The 15365-nt window shown below is 38.4% G+C and overlaps 1 protein-coding gene across 1 annotated transcript in view; it reads left to right on the forward strand.

Annotated features, from left to right (window-relative positions):
- The first annotated feature begins 379 nt into the window (after positions 1-379).
- LOC116878696 (peptidyl-prolyl cis-trans isomerase A-like) overlaps positions 380-15365 on the forward strand; it is a 35179-nt gene continuing 20193 nt past the window's right edge. Inside the window, exon 1 of the mRNA XM_032876441.1 lies at positions 380-527. Coding sequence (XP_032732332.1) covers positions 380-527 — 148 coding nt within the window. The remainder of the gene's footprint in view (positions 528-15365) is intronic.

Consider the following 15365-nt stretch of genomic DNA (forward strand, 5'->3'; position numbering starts at 1 on the left):
AGACGGTGTATCCTTAGACAAATATGGAAATAGCTACTACATTCAAATGAGACAACCTATATTAAAAATGTTTAAATGTGCAATAAAATTTGAGCGACATTGCACTATTTCTTTTTCAAAGAGAGAAAAGGGCTTCAAGAGGTATTTTTCAAGGCAGAGTGAAATCACACTTTAATTCTTTGTCTTTTAGTGAATTGCTACAGAGTAGTTTACAAGATAGAAGGAACAAAATTCCAAAATCTTGGCCTACGTTCGAAAAACATAAATAGTTTAGTTTCTCTAAAATCCACAATATTAAGCAGAAAGTTTGGTTCCTATAGAATTTCTTATCCTCTTGGTTCTTGATAAACCGAGGAATCCATGCAGAAGACTTTGGGGAATGTCATTGCGAAGCCCCTTGGAGAGAAAGGAGGAAGTGAGACATTGTGTTCCCGAGCATTCAGAGCCTCCAAGCGAGGCTGCCATGGAATCCCAGTTGGCAAGAACTGGGCCAGGCCTAGACAAGCAGGACCCACAGTACCTTCCAGGTATTACTGCTTTAGGGCAGTCAGAGGATTCTGAATACTTTGGGAACTCTGGTTATCTCTGTTTGTCTGGCCATTCCTTTTTTTTTTTTCCTAAAGATTTATTTATTTAGTTAGTTAGTTATTTTAGAGGTGGGGGAAGGGCAGAGGGAGAGACTCTTCAAGCAGATTCCCTGCTGAGCGCAGAGCCCAATGCAGGGCTCCATCTCACCACCCTGAGATCATGACCTGAGCCAAAACCAAGAGTCAGATGCCACCTGAGTGAGCTCCCCAGGCATCCCAGGCCATTCTTAACTTCAGTGGAAGACTACTGGTAGATGTTTCCGACACTACCCCATACCCACAAGACACCTTCGATCTCTGAATCCAGCCACTCTGGGTTCCCACTTGGCCTGTGGGGGCTGTCATCATTCATGGAGCTTGTTAGTTCCAGTGGACGACAGTTCCACGTAGAGACCTACCACTATTTTTGAATACCAGTCATCTGATCCAGCTAGTATGCACTCAAGAAACATTTACTGAGACCTAGTATGAACTATAGTTTATGGGACACAGAAATAATTCATTGCCCCTGTCTCCAAGGAGATGAGAGGTAGTTTATGGCATATAAATATTTAAACAAAAGATAAAGAAATGGCAAGTACCATAAAAGAAATGCAAAATGCCAGCTGTTGAGATGATGCAAGTAAAGCCATAGTATAGGATGTAGTTATTTCATAAAACCTTGCCCTTTCCTTTAAACTAGATTGACACTGTTATGAAACAGTTGGTACTTGAGATCATCCTTAAATTCTTTACTAGGTAAGCTTTGGATAGATAGGGAAAGTATTCCAAGGTAAAAGAAAGAGCAGAGGAAGGAAGGAAGGAAGGAAGGAAGGAAGGAAGGAAGGAAGGAAAGGGAGGAGGGAGGGAAAGGAGGAAAGGAGAGAAGGGAGGAAAGGAGAGAAGGGAGGAAAGGAGAGAAGGGAGGAAAGGAGGTGGGAAGGAAGGAGGGGAGGGAGGAGGGGGGGGGGGAGGGGGGGAAGGAAGGAAGAAGGAAAGGGAGGGACCTCACTTATGCCAGACAATTCTAGTCCAGTTAGGCTAAAGTGCTGTAACAAGAGCATTCAGAATTCTATGTGTGATCCTGTTTGAGTTCACCTGAAAAATCCTGAATGCTCTGGGTAAATGAGTTTTCCCATTTATAACTTACACATCAAGCCTTTTATAAAGCATGTCCTCAATTACAGAATTTCCGTGTACATTGTAATTATACTTCACGTAAGCCTGGGAATAATAATCCTGTACTTGAATTATCTTGAAAGGATGATACCAAGTCAGAAAAAGGCTGAGTTTTCATTCTTCCTAGGTCAAATGATACTCTAATAAAACATGATGTTGTAATCTTATATATTCTTAATCTTTCAGGTTGAATCCAAACTTGGCCCCAGGCAAGCCAGCTCTTATATAAAAGGTTGTTACAGAGCAAATGAGGATTTCACCAGCTCAGGAACAAACTGCACTTTCCAGTTTACTGCCAGTTTGAACAGGAAGTTACGATTTGTGCCCATCCACAGGTCAATGAAAGTTTTTATTGACATTGGAAAACCTTGTGTACACTGAACTAATAAACCCGATAAAATCAGGCCTTCTGATTTCAAGTGCCTCCTCTAGCCAACTATAGCCACAGGATATTATTCAGTTATGAAAATTCCACTTTCAGAACATTCAGTTCCTTTTTCTTTGATTCCTCTTTAACACCCGGTCCTATGGTACCTCTATACTTGGACAGGACACTGCCATGTTCCCAGATCAGCTGGGAGCTACCCCGACTTCAAACAAACAAGACAGAGATCAGTTCTTCAGAAGCTATACATTGCCCTTCAGTCACCCCAGATGGATTCAAAGGGGTGAAGGGAAGATCTCGGGGGCCAGGATGAAGATCTCGGGGCCAGGATGATCAAATGTCACAGAGCTAACAGGTCTAACAGCCTCGCTGCTGTTGAACTACTTCATCTCTCCGCTCCCAAGTTTGGTGGGAATAAATATATTGCACAGATGGGACTATAACTGACCGTGGCCTGCTCCATTGTATGTCCAACCATCTCTAATTACAGCAACACACGAGAGGAAGGGATTTGAAAGGGCAGGTGACGGGAGAGGAGAGGAACCTGGTCTGACTTAAACAGCACAGGATCCCTCACCATCAGGCCTGATGTACATCAGCCTGACAGCTAATTAGGGTAGACATGAATTTTTCCAATGTAACAGATGTTCGCTAATCAGGCCAGATTTGGAGCCCTTGCGCCAGCAACATTTCATGCACAATTTAACTATCTAAAAGGAATAAACTACTTAATGCATTGTACTGAAGGCACAGCTGTTTCACAATCAGAAAATTTGCTGTCAAAGATGTTCTCTTTAAAACTGACATGTTTTTATATAACTCTGATGGGGTGTTTATAATGTATTAATAGTTGTCAGCAAGAGCTGCTGTCATCATCAGAAGTAAAATATTTCTGAAGGTATATTAAAATGAACAGACTCCTTTCTCTTCCCCCAAAATCCATTCAGATAATTTAACTAGGTTCAATGTGGTCTGCTGGGTTCCAAAATGTATTTGAGACAAAGAACATCAACGTATTCTTTCAGTTTATTTTAAATTTAAGACAAAACCATGCCTGTGCCTTGCTTTTTGGTTTAAAGGTTTAAAACAATCATAGGTCCACATTGGTTTACAAAGCTGGCTTTTTTGAATCGTTTTAGTTTTATGGAAATACACCAGGGGAACATCATTACTACACCAAAAATGTTTTATTGGGTAAAGTGAAGGTTTGACATCTTCATAAGCATGAACTAATTTGGTTAAGAATGAAATGGGATTTCTCTCTCTCTCCCCGTTTGCGCCTCCTGCACTGACCCTGTATTCTAAGAAAGGACTCCTAAATGTAAATGGGAAACTTTTTTCTTTGGACAGTTTGGTTTTTTAACTCGTTGTTTGTATTTTTTTAAATGTAAAGCAGAAAAATCTTTCATACCCTAAGAATATTGAAAAGTTCACATCATTTATGGATTGTCTTAGGAATCTGTATTTGAAGTAGACATTAAATATATGCTGGTGACTTCAAATTCTACAATAAAGACAAGCTGTAGGGCTGTAGTAATCTCTTTGTATTATATGCATAATTTAGCAGTTTGCTCATTTTTGTAACATTTTTAGCAGTTTCCCCACCATATTATGATTCATAACTCGTGTGCATTATTTTCAACCAATAACGTTAACAGTATCCTCAATTATGCTTTACCTATCAAGAGAGCAATGAAAGGTAGTGTAGTTTCTATGGTGACTAGGTTACTACTGACCCTCATTTTCATGCACTGGCCCCAGTAGATCTGTGACTCCTGAAAGGTACGATATTGAATTAATAGCACCCGTAGCTCAGATCTTCTGGCAAAGTCAAGGATGGGATCTTTAAAATCCAGTCTCAATTAAAGAACTGTTTTTAGGACTGATAAAGGAGTCTAAGATTCTCTGCTAGGACTTGAGGATCCTATTTTTAGAATATGTTTTTCTGATGTGATGACTTATCCGCTGGAAACTGGCTACAGACCAGATACTTAAAGAGTTACATTTCCAGAGGATGACAAATGAGACCACACCTAGAAAAGAGAGTTTTCATATCTGTGTTCCAAATCAAATTAGCCCTGAGAGATACTAAAAGTTAACTATACAAGGTGAAAAATGAAATGCCTTGATTTTGTCATTCTCCCTTTGGATATTCTGTGTAAGTAGGTTGTTTGCCATCTTCAACTCCAGTATCTTGAGGACTTGAATCTTTTCATCTTTATGCCAGTTTCAGAACCACCAGCAGTTCTTTCACATGGGGCAGTTTTTATAGATTATAGATATAGCTTCTAAAAATCATAAAGCTCTGGGGCTCCTGGGTTGCTCAGTGGGTTAAGCCTCTGCCTTCAGCTCAGGTCATGATCTCAGGGTCCTGGGATCAAGCCCCATGTCTGGCTGCCTGCTCAGTGAGGGGTCTGCTTCTTCCTCTCCTTCTGCCCCTCCCCTACTCATGTGCCCTCTCTTGGTTAAATAAATAAATTTCTTTAAAAAATAAATAAAAAGTAAAAATGATAAAGCTCCAGATTATTATCCACTTCATCTTTAAATACTTTAACTTTTGCACATAAGTATTTTATAGGATAAATTCTTACAAGACTATCTATAGATTTAGATTTCACTTAGAATAAAATCTATATGCTTTACCACAACCTACAAAACTCTGCATTATCCAGGGTCTCCTATCTACCAACATCATTGCCTGTTACTTGCTCCTTACTCACTGTGATCTCACTGTGTCCTTTCCCCTCCTCTTGGCATGTCTGACTCCTTATCTTCACTCAGGAGTCAGTTTAACTGGAACCTATTCAATGAAAACTTCCCTGATGATCCTAATTAATGTTGCCACTCATCCAAACCCCGCCATATCACCCCACTTATTTTTCCATAGCACTCATCAAAATAAAAATAATTAATTTGCTTGTTTATTTTATGTTTCCCCATATCCTCAAACCCTCCAGAACTGTGAGATCCAATCAGTAACCAGCAGCCACATATGGCTACTTAAATTAATTAAACTTAAATAAAATTGAAAGTTCCATTCCTCAGTTGGTCTCAATAGTACAGATAGAGAACATTTGCAACTCACAGAAAGTTACATTAGACAGTTATATTAATCCAGAACACAATCTTTGAGAGCAAGAGAAAGCTCTGACCAGTGTCCACAGTAGCAATTGATCCATTATAGTTCTCAATTAGTTAAATGTATGGATGGGTACAAGGATGGGTAGATGGATAGGTAGATGGTTGGATAGGTGGGTGGCTGGGTGAACTGCCATTTACACATAATCATTGAGAAGCATGATATTTCAGCTAATGTAATACTATAACTTTTATTCAATCTTCTATTCCTAATATTATTTTATTCATTTTTAAAAGATTTTATTTATTTATTTATTTATTTATTTATTTATTTATTTTAGAGAGAGGGTGTGTGAGTTGGGCGAGGGACAAAGGGAGAGGGGAAAGGAAAGAATCTCAAGCAGACTCCATGCCCAACATAGGGCTCACTCTCATGACCTTGAGATCATGAACTGAGCCAAAACCAAGAGTTGGATATTCAACCCACTGAGCCATCCAGGTGCCCCATATTCCTAATATGATTTTAATAGGGTGAGATGAAGTATACTGACCTGAAAATATATCTAATATGATTTCCTCTTTTCTGAAAGTACTCTTGAAAGAAATGTCCATGACCTGAACTAGAACCAAGGACCATAAAGATCCTTTTACAAAGAAGCCTTATGCTTTAGATCACAGCTATGGTAATAACAGAAAGAGTAGGAGTTTGTACTCTGGTAAATACAATCTCAAACCCTAACTCTGATATTTACTAGTTGGGTTTTCTGTGTGTTTTGCTGTTGTTGTTTTGGAGAATTTACCTAGTCTCTCTGAACCTATTTCCCTCATACATTAAATGGAGAAAGAGTACTAACTTTATAGGGTTATTCTGAGATTAGATGGCTGGCTTATAGTAGGCTCATACTAAATGGTAAATGCCATCATAAGTTTTCTTAAATTAATGGCATGAAGGTAATTAGAACTTTGGAAATCTTGATCTACCTTGTATCACTCCTTCTCTGGCATTGTTCTTTGACTCAGAAATTCTAGAACAGAAGCCCTGCCAACAGACACTGTCATCAACTCTTGGACACTTGTCATAAGCATAGTGCTCAGGAGCGGGGGTAGAAAGCATTAGAACGGTGGGTGAAGGTTGTGGGCAGAGGAGAGCATGGTAAATACTGGCCAGCTACTTACCAAACAGCTTTTTAAATGAACTGTCTCATGTTTTAAATTATATTAAAATCCCTGAAAGTATGAAAGTTTTCTCAGGCTCAGTAAGTACATAAATATGTGCAGTAGCCACAGCATCACCTCATTTCGAGAGTCAAGAAGCTCCTCTTAAGCTTAGGAAGCATACGGGATGGACCCTAAGAGATCAGCTGGGAAGAGGTTCTAGTAGTATGTGTTTTTCTGTTGATAAAAACAAAAGGGTAATTTTATAATGTTGTCAGAGACAATGAAAGTCCACCACTCTTATTACAGTATCCCACAGGGAGAGGGTTTAGAGAGGATCATTCTGAAGGTATAGGAATGAAGTGTCCTCCTAAGCCTGTAAGAAAAAAAAAAAAAACGTACATGGTGCAAACTTAGTACTAAATTTTAAATCAGAATAGGAGTATAAAATGCGAGCTTTCACTACTAGTGTATTTAGCTGATTTTCTACATTTCCAAAAGGGGAGGAGGGATGTTTCTTTATAATTTCCATGTTACCTTAGAGCATGATCTTCTTCAAAGAAAAGAGCAGGAATGAATTCTGCCTTAAAAACTCTACAAGTGATCACTCCTAACCACCGTGGATTCTTGGGGGATATTTGGAAGTTATTTAGTTTAGAATAAAACTATAAAATATTAAGTATTTTCTTGAATGACAAGTGAGAATTCCTGTACTTCCATGGTGATGCATCTTTTGGTTTTGGTTTACTTGCTTTTTTCCTGAGATTTAAGCGCAAAATAAACAGAATGGTCTACATTGCAACTATTTGGAATTGGTCAGTGTCATTAGGAAATCAGTTTTATTGTTAAGTCGCACATGAAGGTTGGGAATACCTTTGATGTAAACCTTTGTGTGGTGTGGGTCCCAGTTCCTGGAATAGAGAACATATTTTTTAAAAAATATTTTATTCATTTACCTTGGAGAGAGAGAGACAGAGAGTGTGCAAGTGGTGGGAGGAGCAAAGGGAGTGTGAGAAGCAGACAGCTCAGAGCACAGAGCCAGATGAGAGGATCGATCCCCTGACCTAGAGATCACAACCTTGAGATCACAACCTGAGCCAAAACCAAGAGTCGGACACTCAATTGACTGAGCCACCCAGGCGCCGCGAGAACTTATTTTTGTACTAACTGGCAGGAAGAAAGAATTTATACTTGTGTAGTGTTCTCCTATTTCTGGAGTAAAGTATCAAACACTTCATAGCCAACCATAGAGAAAAACACGTATGAAGAATAAACTGACTGATTAAACAGCAATTTGGGGGAAGAACTCTGCCTTAAAAAGAATACATCGAGGAATATTCTGGAAGAGGGTATTTGTTGTTGTTTTTTCTTTTTTGGTAAGACACCTGTAGTAAAATATACATATTAAAGACCTAAAGACCCTGAGACTCTGTGACACTGTACGTTGCCTATGCTGGAATCAAAATAATACAAAGGAAACAAAAATAAAGACCCTGAGGGAAAAATTCTTTCCTTTATGGTTTATAGACAATAAGAGATGATGACTTTTTAAAAATGTCTTGCCACGGCCTTACAGAAAAGCCTTGCAATGAGAAGGGCGTAGAGCTTCAGTCACGCAACTTTTGACCTTCGCTTCTCAGAACAAGCTTTCCTGGGCCCACTTTCAGCACACATGATATTTTGTGTGTGTGCTTATTTTATAGGCATGCCCATTGCTTGCTGTTATCACTTTACTTTCATTTACAAGATTAATCTCTCTCCCCACACCCTCTTCCTTACCTTCCTTCTGTTTTGTGGAAATAGTCACCAATAATTACTCGTGTTAAAATGAGAGACTCCGAATGAAATAAAATGGAGAATTAGAAGGAAATACTAAATGAAAATAAACAAGCAAGTAAAGATCAAAACAAAACGTAACACAATGCTAGACTGGAAATCTCAGACATGTTTTCTGTGATCCTAGATGAATCTCTTCATGGTATAAGTTACTGTCTTCCTTCCCTATAAAACAAGGACACCCCAATATTGCAGCTCTACCTCTTGGGGATATTTGGAATATTTCTCAGTCATGACCGCTAGAGAAATCAGTGTTAACAGTCTCCTGTTATATGTATTTCCCTGATTATGAGTTTCTTCTCTTTTTTCTCCATTAGACTCTGAGAGAGTAGTTTCTTTGGACTTTCCTGGATCCTGTCTATCTTCATATAGGTGCAGATTTTACATATGGGTGCTGATTTTGGCATGTCATTCTACCAACTGACTTCCTTCAAGTTTCTCTTTCTCTTTCCTTCTCTTTTTCAATATACTTTCAATGTTATTTCCCTATATGTCTTCTAGGAATACTTAACACCATTTTAGAGTGAAAGCATGTTGATCCTGAATAGGAACTCAAACATTTTCTTGTTCTGGAATTTTCCCTCCACTCCAGCAACTCCAGCAACTGTCAGTTTACCAAAAAGTGTTGGCCATAGTGCAGAGCCCATCAAATACATCATTGCTCCTGTAATTTCCAATCCCCTTTGGATTGCAATGCATGGAAAATGCTATGTGTAGAGTCTTTCTTAGTGATTTTATTCTAGGACTAAAGCTTACAAAGTAAACCACTGGTTAAAAACAAAAACAAAAACAAACATTGGTTTAAAATAACAGAAACAAGTAAATGCAAAACCCCAATGATGAAATGAATAAATAGATAACAATTAAACTGTCACCCGCAAAGCTGAATGAGGTAGAGGCAAACCCTTTAAAAAATTCTGGGATGGCTAATATACCTTCATAATTTAAAAATCAACAAATGTTAAGACATACACAGTATAAGCATTTGCTTCTACCATTATTCCCATTCAGCAGTTCCTACACCCTTCAAACGGTACAAATTTCTAACAGTTCTTTGTATAATTATTTATATAAGTAATGTTTTATGCAAGATGAATATACATTCATCTTCTCTCTCCTAAAACAAAAGGTAGCATAATTACATACTGTTCAGCACATTGATTTTTTTTTCTTCATATTACTTAGAACTATGTCTATATTGACAGAGAGATTGCTCAGTTTTTGCATTTATTGCATAGATAGACCATGGTTATCTTAACCAGTCCCCTATTGGTAGATATCTGGGTTCACAGAGTCTTTTGCTATGAAAAACAATGCTCCAGTACATAAGTTGAATATATGTGACATTGAACGTGTACTTGGATATCTGTAGGGAAAAAAACCCTAGAAGTGGGATTGCTAAGTCAAAGGACATATGCATTTGTTACTTTGAAAGACAATGCCAAACTTTCTCCCGTACATGCTACCTCAATTTACACTGCTATCAGCAATGTATGAAATGGCCTGTTTCCCCACAGCCTTGAAAACAAAAAGTTAATAAATTTCTGCATTTTGGAAAATCTGGAATTTTGATTACATATGCTGGTAAATTATGGTAACTTGGTGGGTTTTTACTTTGCTTTTCTTTTATACTGAGGGAGGCTGTGCATTTTTTCATGTTTAAGAGCCATTCCTTTTCTATAAAATGCAGTTCAAGGGGCTCCTGGGTGGCTCAGTGGGTTAAAGCCTCTGCCTTTAGCTCAGGTCATGATCTCAGGGTCCTGGGATCGAGCCCCACATCGGGCTCTCTGCTCAGCAGGAAGCCTGCTTCTCCCTCTCTTTCTGCCTGCCTCTCTGCCTACTTGTGATCTCTGTAAATAAATAAATAAATAAATCTCTGTAAATAAATAAATAAATAAAATCTTTAAAAATAAATTTAAAAAATAAAGTAAAATACTGTTCAAATCCTTTGCTTACTTTTTTATTGGGTTTTTACCACTTCTAGGAATCTTTTTTTCATATTAAGGCAATTAGCTATTTGGATCACATGCAATCATTTCCCTGTTTTGTTATTTTTCTCTGGATTTGCTTAGTCTTTTTGTTTTGTTTCCACTCAGAAGTTTAAAATTTATTTTTCCATAAATTTATCTATATTTTTGTTCCAGTCTTTAGACTTTAGTCTTAGTTACAAAGGCCTTTCTCACTCCAAAGTCATAAAAGGATTCTCTCATGTCATCCTCTCCACTATTATAGCTTCATTTTTTAAGTCTTTGAAACCTTTAGAGATGTTCCTAGAGTAGGATTAAAAAAAAAAAAAAGGAACTAAACTTAACTTTTTTAGATGGCCTTACCATTGCCCCAGCTTTACATGTTGAATAATACATCTTTTCTCTCACCTATTTGAGATTCTGCTCTTAGCAAATGATAAGATCCTTATACATACAACTTTGTTTCATTGATCTATACATTCACTTTGGATTTAACTAGAGAGAGCTTTCTTGCTTTTTCTGCAATCATCCGTGCTTTAGCCATTCAGAACTACTCACTCTTCCTTTCCAAGGTCTTCAACAATGGAGGATCCCGCTTACATTTATGGCTTTGCACAGGCTGTTCACCCTGCATGGAATGCCAGCCTTTCCCTTCTCTGTCTAGCAAACCTTGCTTTGTCTGCTAAGACCCAGATAAGCTACCACAGTTCCAAAGAAATGAGGAGCAGAAAATACCACTATAATTACCAGGCTGGGGAGAGGATATTGTGTACATATGTATGTAAACAAGAAGTGATGAGAATAGTTGCCTCTGGGAAGAAAAGCTGTGATATTAGTATGGAAAGGAGAAAGATTTTTCACTGAGTTTCTTCTGTACTGTTTGAATTTTTATCACATGATTGTATTAAGTTTTTAAACATAGTATTTTTTAAAGAACAATTTCAAGTTCAAGGAATGGCATGTAGACAATTTAATGTCCAATGAAATCAACAGCATAACAGTATAATAAATAAAAGACCATGAGGAAATTTTTTATATCAATAATACATCATCTCCACTGTGAAGCACCCCTCACCATTACTCTATTCTCTATAGCAATTAAGGGTTCCATTAGCTATGTTCCTGCAGCACCTCATACAATCTTCCAAATGGAAGCATATTGTGCATTTTAATTTTGGTGTTATCATTTGCCTGTCACCCAAACAACATTTGGCTTGTTGTTCATCTTTGGAGCTCAGTTACTGAATACCAACTTTTGCCTCTTAGTAAGCATACATGTCTGAAGAAGGAAAGAAGGAGAAAGAGGAGGGAGGGAGGAAGATATTGAGGGATTTTACATTAGAGGTGCCTACTGGAAAGAGGGGAATGAGAAAGGAAATAGGAGTACAAATAAATAAAGCAAGGACGTGGTATTATATGGACCAAAGGTGAGTATGCCATGATTTGAAGTGTAACCATTCAAGATCTCTCTTTCTCTCAAACTCCACTCCCAATATTTCTAGTCTACACATGGCAGCTTGAATCATCTTGTTTAAAAGTGTTTCAGATCATGTCTATTTGGACAAACCCTCAGCCCTGCCTCTAGTCAATGGCATCCAGCTTTCACAAAGTATCAATCAACATTACAAAGGTCAGTGTGGCCCCACATAATCTGACTCCTTGTCACTTCTCTGACCTCTTCTACTATTCTTACCCTAAATACTCTTCTCCCCGCAACACTGTCCTCTTGGTTATTCCTCCAACACTCTAGATACAATCCTATTGTAGAGGCTTTGCATTCGCTTCTTCTGCCTGGAATATTCTTCCCATAGGCAGCTCTACAACTCCTTTAACCCCTTCAAGCCAAAGACAGCAACTTTCCTGCCCTCATTTAAAATTGTAAGCTGCCCTTGAGCCCTGATCTGGCATCTTCCATCTACTTTCCTTGCTTTATTTTTCTTCGTGGTACATAACAGCCTTTAATATACTACACAGTGTGCCAAATTACTTTTTCTATCCCTACTAGAATATAAGTTCATGAAGGAAGGGGGTGCCTGGCACAGATTAGATATCCAGTAAATACTCACTGAATGATGGAACAAAAGCATCTTAAGTTCCATCAAGTAAAAACGACTTTGCAAGAAGCAACAGTAGACTTACCTTGTGTTTTACAAACTGCCGCCCACCCCCTCATCTCCCACCAAACAGTGTGTCCTGAAATCTAGTGGGTATGGGCTATGATCCTCTTTTCTTCTCACATTCTTACCTGATAGTCTTACCTACTGCCCCGAATTCAATTTTCATCCATAAAATGATGTCTATTTTCAAATGATATCTAAGTGAAACTCTAGTCCAGAGCTATCTCCTGAATTTCAGGTACCTCTGGACCTTTCCCTCTGATGATTTACATGCTTTTCACATTCAACATGTCCCTGCTGAATTCATCCTCTACTCCTCTAAACCCACTGTTCCAGTTTCCTTTCTCAGAGAAGAACATAATCTTCTTGCCAGTTACCCCAATCATAATCTGGAAGTCACTCTTGACTTCTCACCCAAACTTACCCAGTAAACCACAAAGGGCTACCAATACTAGTATCTCAGTATTTCTTTGAACCATTTACTTTTACAAGGACCCATTCCACCATCCCCCTGTAATTCACTAGTGTTTTCCATCTGATTATTGCAATTTGGCCTCACTTCTCCCCTTAGTTATTCAAATCTAATAAAGATAGTTAACTTTATTGGTCATGCTCTAAGGACTTTACATCCATTTAAACCCCCAGGAACCCTATACAACAGGTTCTATTATTATTACTACCATTTTACAAGTTAAAAAACAAAGGCACCAAGTGTCTCCAAGTCCTACAACTACAAAGCAGTGGATCTGAAATTTAAACCCAAGTAGTCTGGCTCCAGAGCCCACACTCTCTACCACTATCTTACTTAGCTTCTTTGGACTAAGTCACACCCTGGCTGAAACATTTTAATGGTTCCCAAGGAGTCTGGCTGGCTCAGTCAATAGAGTGTGTGACTCTTGATCTTGGGGTTGTGAGTTGGGTACAGAGATTACTTAAAAATAAAATCTCAAAAAAAACCCCCAAAACCCCACACTTTAATGGTTCCCCATACCTTTAGGATGACACTCAAATTTCTTCTTATTCCCACCAAAATCTGAATCTTGTTCATCTCTCCATCTCTGTCTTCAACTTCAACAGCCACCCACCCTCACTCCCTTTCCCCCTATATATCCTTCACCCTACCCTTTGCTCCATCACTAATGAACATCTTGCAGTCAGTTCCTTGAATGGTTTCATGTGCTTGCACATGTTACTCTCTGTGCCTGGGGTTTTCATTATTACCCTATGCCCAATGGCCTGACTTCCCCTCACTCACTCTGCATATCTCACCATAGGCTTTTCTCAGGGAAGGTTCTCTGATCACTCCCTCTTATAACCCCACATCTAGCTCTTGGGACACTCCATTTTGCTCCTGTGCCTCAAGGCTGTGCTCTGGGAGTCCTTTTTTCTCACTGTGCATGGCCCCACCATGAGTTGGTCCAGCTATGTTTCAATGGCTCCTAATCTCTATCTGACCTCTCTCTCAGATATCCAACTACCGATTTGACATCTCTGCCTAGAGGCCAAATAGATCCCCATCACCATCTATTCACTTGCCCAAATCTAGGAGTTATCTTTACTCCTTTTGCTCCTCTAATCTAAACCTACAGCAAGTCTGATTAACTGTCTCTAAAAGATATCCCAAATCTGTGGACTTCCCTCAGTCTCTCTTGCCTGGGCTGTGTCAACAGCCTTATAACTAGACTCCATGCTTCACATTTGGCACATGGCAGCGAAGTAGATGTTTAAGATGTAAATCGGATCATGCCCTCTCCTACTCAAAACATGGCTCCCCAAAATGGCTTTCCATCACACTCTAAATAGAACTCTGCCCTTTATACGGCTCAGTCACCTCCCTGACTTCATCTTCTACTCTCTCCTTGCTACTACCTTCCAGTCATAATGCTCTTCTTTCCATTCCTTGCATGTGCATCTCGCATCTGCTATGTTTGGATTTATGAGCAAGAGACAGAAAACCCAAAATAAAGATGACTTACCCATATTGGTTATAACACACTCAAAAGAGATTCAGGGTTGGTGTGGTAGTTCTGTCATCGTTAGGTTCCTAGGCTTCCTCTATCATATAGCTCTGTTATCCTCTATACATGGTTTAAATTACATGGTCCAAGATGTTAGCTTGGGTTCCAGCTATCCCATTAGCAATCCAGCCAGCAGGAAGGTAAAAGGCATACTTCTGCCTTTTAAGAATATATATGTTGCTTTCCCATTGGCCCAAACTCTGTGACATGGCCATATCACATTTCAAAAGGAAACTGTATCAATAGTTAATTTTCATTGCTGAGTAGTATTTCACAGTACGGACATACCACAGAATGTTTAATCATTCATTCACTGAAGGATATTTGAGTTTATTCTAGATCCTATTACAAATAAAACTACTATGAATATTCATGTATAAGTTTTAGTATAAATATGTTTTCATTTCTCTGGGGGAAATTCCCAAGAGTATAATTGCCAGTTTATAGGATAAGCACTTGTTTAGTTTTTTAAGAAACTGTCATACTTTTTCTAGAGTAGCTGTACCATTATACATTCCCAACAGAAATGTGTGACTGACCCAGTTTCTTCACATCCTCACCAGCTTTTAAGGTTATCATTATTTTTTATTTTAGCCATTCTGATAGATGCAGTGACATCTCACTGAGGTTTTAATTTGCATTTCCCAAATGGCTAGTGGTTTTGAACATTTTCCATGTGCTTATTTTCCATCCATATATCTTTTCCAGTGAAATGAATATCATTTCATGTCTTATGTTCATTTTCTAATTGTCTTCATTCATTTTTTCCTTATGAGTTTTGAGAGTTCTTGATATATTTTAGATACAAACCCTTTGTCAGCTATATGCTTTGTGAATAGTTTCTCAGTCTGTGGCTCGTCTTTTCATCCTTATCACAGGGACTTCCACAGGGCGAAAGTCTGTAATCCAGTTTATGAATTTTTTTCTTTTTTGAATCATGCTTTTGGAAGTATCAAGTCTAAGATTCCCTTTCCCAGTCCCAGGTCCCAAAGATTTTTTTTCCTATGTTTTTGTTGTCATTGTTTCCTGAAAGTTTTATAGCTTTGCATTTTACATTTAAGACT

The sequence above is a fragment of the Lontra canadensis genome, unplaced genomic scaffold, assembly GCF_010015895.1.
Source record: "Lontra canadensis isolate GAN:19392208 unplaced genomic scaffold, GSC_riverotter_1.0 scaffold2, whole genome shotgun sequence".
In the NCBI taxonomy this organism is placed as follows: Eukaryota; Metazoa; Chordata; class Mammalia; order Carnivora; family Mustelidae; genus Lontra; species Lontra canadensis.